General features: G+C 45.2%; 1 protein-coding gene across 1 annotated transcript; it reads left to right on the top strand.

The window, feature by feature from the left end:
- Window positions 1-2,890: 2,890 nt before the first annotated feature.
- GCG54_00015244 (uncharacterized protein) lies at window positions 2,891-3,082 on the top strand (the record flags this gene model as incomplete). The annotated part of the gene is made up of 1 exon (XM_045415056.1): window positions 2,891-3,082. One exon carries the CDS (start codon window positions 2,891-2,893, stop codon window positions 3,080-3,082), a length of 192 nt encoding a protein of 63 aa, XP_045257700.1.
- Between the last annotated feature and the right edge of the window lie 298 nt (window positions 3,083-3,380).

Genomic DNA, 3,380 nt, shown 5'->3' on the forward strand with positions numbered 1-3,380 from the left:
TGCCGCTAACACTATTTTGGTGGAAAGCATCCCGGTCTTCCATTTGTGCGAAATCAAAATACACTGCATGGTCAGGACTGAACCCCGCTTCGAGCTATTTAAGTCAGTTCTCTTGTGCGATGTATCATGTCAGCCGTCTCCTGCACCAGCTCCTTTACAGCAGTCTAAAACAAATATCAGCCAAGTCGGCACAGCGACAGGTTCTGGAGACTCACAACTTTCCCACCTCAGTGCTGGTTAGTGCTGTTCACTTCATAAGTCAACATGGGTAATGCATCGAGCAAGCAGACAGAAAACGAGTCTCTTTTCAAAGAGTTGGAGTGGATTAAAGCTGCTCTTATCGCCCTTTCCCATACGAGCAAGCAGCTGTTGAACTGGTACGACCGGTGGGATAAACGAAAAAACTGTTTGCGCAATATTGAGACCTCATATTGGATTCTCAAGCAGCATCTCAATTAAACAACTTACGCCGAAATGGAACGTTCGATGGAGATGATGGACAAATACAAGCTAGCCTAACATCTTGATACAATCTTCAAAATTGTTCACTAGGAAGATCAAGCAGATGAAGCGGCGGTACGTGCTCTGGCTGCAATAGTTTGGCTACAAGCTCATGGTTCAGTTAGGTAGAACAAGACAGATGATGAAAATAAATTTAGAGCATGGTGAAAGGAGAGACTGTATGGGACGACAGCCTCGTTGAGCGCCTTGGTAGTTGCTTATTGAACATGATGAGCTGCTGGTATAACCTTCAGCTGACTATGGAGCGACTAATGGACGAATTTGAACGTGATAATCATATGGCAGATCAATTTGAAAACCTCAAGGCCCTAAAAGACTTATAGGCACTGGACGAAAGTTCATGCTAATTTCTAGATAAGGCCTTGAGTGCAGCGTTATGTACCTGCTATTACAGTACTAATATGGACCTCAAGCTGAAGCTTGGGACTTACAGACGGCGTGGTAAAAAGCTAACCTTGAAATCACTGTGTGTCTTGCTAGGGCAGGATATTGAGGCTGGTCTACTGATGAAATGGCATGAGCTGGATATCACCACTGATCTAAGAGTTAAGTAAGTCGCCATAGCTCACTCGTCTCCTTTAATAGCTAGCTAATTCTGCAAAATAAACTAAGTATGCAACCTCTAGAAAAGTATTGTATTTGTTATCTATTGAAGTCTCATGATCTATATCACTACAGGCTTGATCTGATCTTGATCTAAGACGCTCTCGCCCTTTCTCAATCGCGCCCTAGGGAGAATATGTTCTAATGAGAAAGCCTGAAGAGCCAGATTGATCTGATGTCACTGCTTTTAATAAAGGAAAAATGTTGGAATATTAACGTTAAATGGGCTCTTGCTATTCTGCTTTCATATGCACTACTCTACCTCCATGGTGGATCTCGGGTGGAAGCTGTTTGGAAACGAGAAAACATAGTCTTCTTCCACGATGGATCCAAAGTTCCACTCCGACCATTTCTCAGTAGCGTATTAGCTAAGACCAGGAACTAACCCGGCGTGCCGTACCCACACCCTCATATTATCATGCTTGGAGCAATACTTCTCGAAATTTTTCTCGGTGAGAGGCTGGAGTCGTTTTTGAGCAGAAAAAACATTCCCACAGGAGATAATATCTATTACTTAGCTTGGAAAGCCTTCGAAGAGCTAGAATTCCTTTGCTTTCCACCACCTTTCCGTCAGGTGATATGCGCCTGTCTGAATCCGGCCACTTTCAGTTATCTAGGTAGCGATAACTGAGTAATCTGCGTAGAGATTTTCTGTTGCATCATAGGTCCTCTCGAGGATGCTGCTGTTGAGCATTTTGGAGACCTTGGGTCCGGAAATTTGGACGAGACTATAGCAGAGAATTTCAACTTTGCCTTTGGGATAGCTTAGACATGTTTGAACTTGTTGTCTACTAAACTAGCCCCCAAGCATCCCTTAAATGATGAGGGATCTTATGTATTACGTCTTGATGCTCATGAAGTAAATAATCTTTCGACGTGTTGCGAGGCACTGGTATCATAAAAGACAAGGTAAGAAATGTCTTGGCGAGCCTGATATTTGTGGTCATTCTTGTGTGTTAATTAGAGACTTAGGATTATTCCCAACACATACCTTGCTGGAAACAATTTTATAATGCAGAGTTCAGCAAGAGCTTACGAAGACTACACCGTCGCGATTATGTGTGCGATTGAGTTCGAAATGAGCGCTATTCGATACATGCTAGATTATGAACACCCTAGCCTCCCAACAAAAGAGGGTGACTTGAACATTTATGTCCTAGGTGACCTGATGGGCTATGACGTGGTGCTCGCATGCCTTTCTGGAGGCCAAGGAAAAGGTGCTGCTGCAATAGTAGCTACGAACTTGGGCTGAACCTTTCTATCTATTCGCTGGCGATTTTTCGCTGGCATTGGTGGAGGAGTTCCTAGTAAACGGCATGATATCCGCCTCGGTGACGTTGTGGTAAGTATGCCCGACGAGCAGTATGGAGGCGTCGTCCAGTACGACTTAGGGAAAGAGACAGATGATGGCTTTATACGTAAGGGCTTTCTTTCGCCGCCACCACCTCTATTGAGGAGCGCCGTGGTGAGGATGCGGTCGGATCACCGCGAAAGGAAAAATAAGGTCTGCGAGTTCTTATCGGCAATGTTACAAAGGGGACACCGCTTGTCTGTCTATCAACAACCATCCAGCAGCCTCGATTCTAGAAGCCTGGATATTCTGTTTGAGGCAGGCTATTCTCACAACTCTCAACACACAACGTGCGAAACATGCGATAGCCAAAAGCGAGTTCACAGGATACCTCGCGACTTTGAGGGGCCCGAAATACACTACGGACTTATTGCCTCTGGTGATCGCGTGGTGAAGAGTACTATAAAGAGAGACATGATTATTCGCGACGTCGGAGACGTACTCTGCTTTGAGATGGAGGCTGCTGGGCTGATGACCGAATTTCCTTGTATTGTTATTCGCGGTATCTCTGACTACGCTGACTCTCATAAGAATGATGATTGGCAGTACTACGCGGCTGCAACTGCTGCGGCATGCACCAAGGAGCTGCTCGGCTACATAAATTGAAAGGGTGTCCCGGCCATATTGGCAATCCCGACAGACACGACGTCGAATCGCGGCAGCGGGTCCGCTAGTGATATCTTACACGGCAAGGGGAGTCAGATTTCACATCTGGTGTTTCTCCACCGGAAACGATCTCAGTAACATCTGATATGCCGTCATGCGGAAAAAGTGCACGAAGCAAAGCGTTTAGCTTGAGGCAGTTCTTGATTTCACGCTTTATCATATATGTGCAATTAACTTGAGTTGTGTGGGTTTATCCACCTAGGTCTTAAACTATGGCGCTCTATAGTAGTGATAACTT

Source organism: Colletotrichum gloeosporioides (genome assembly GCF_011800055.1).
Source record: "Colletotrichum gloeosporioides strain Lc1 chromosome Unknown consensus_94, whole genome shotgun sequence".
In the NCBI taxonomy this organism is placed as follows: Eukaryota; Fungi; Ascomycota; class Sordariomycetes; order Glomerellales; family Glomerellaceae; genus Colletotrichum; species Colletotrichum gloeosporioides.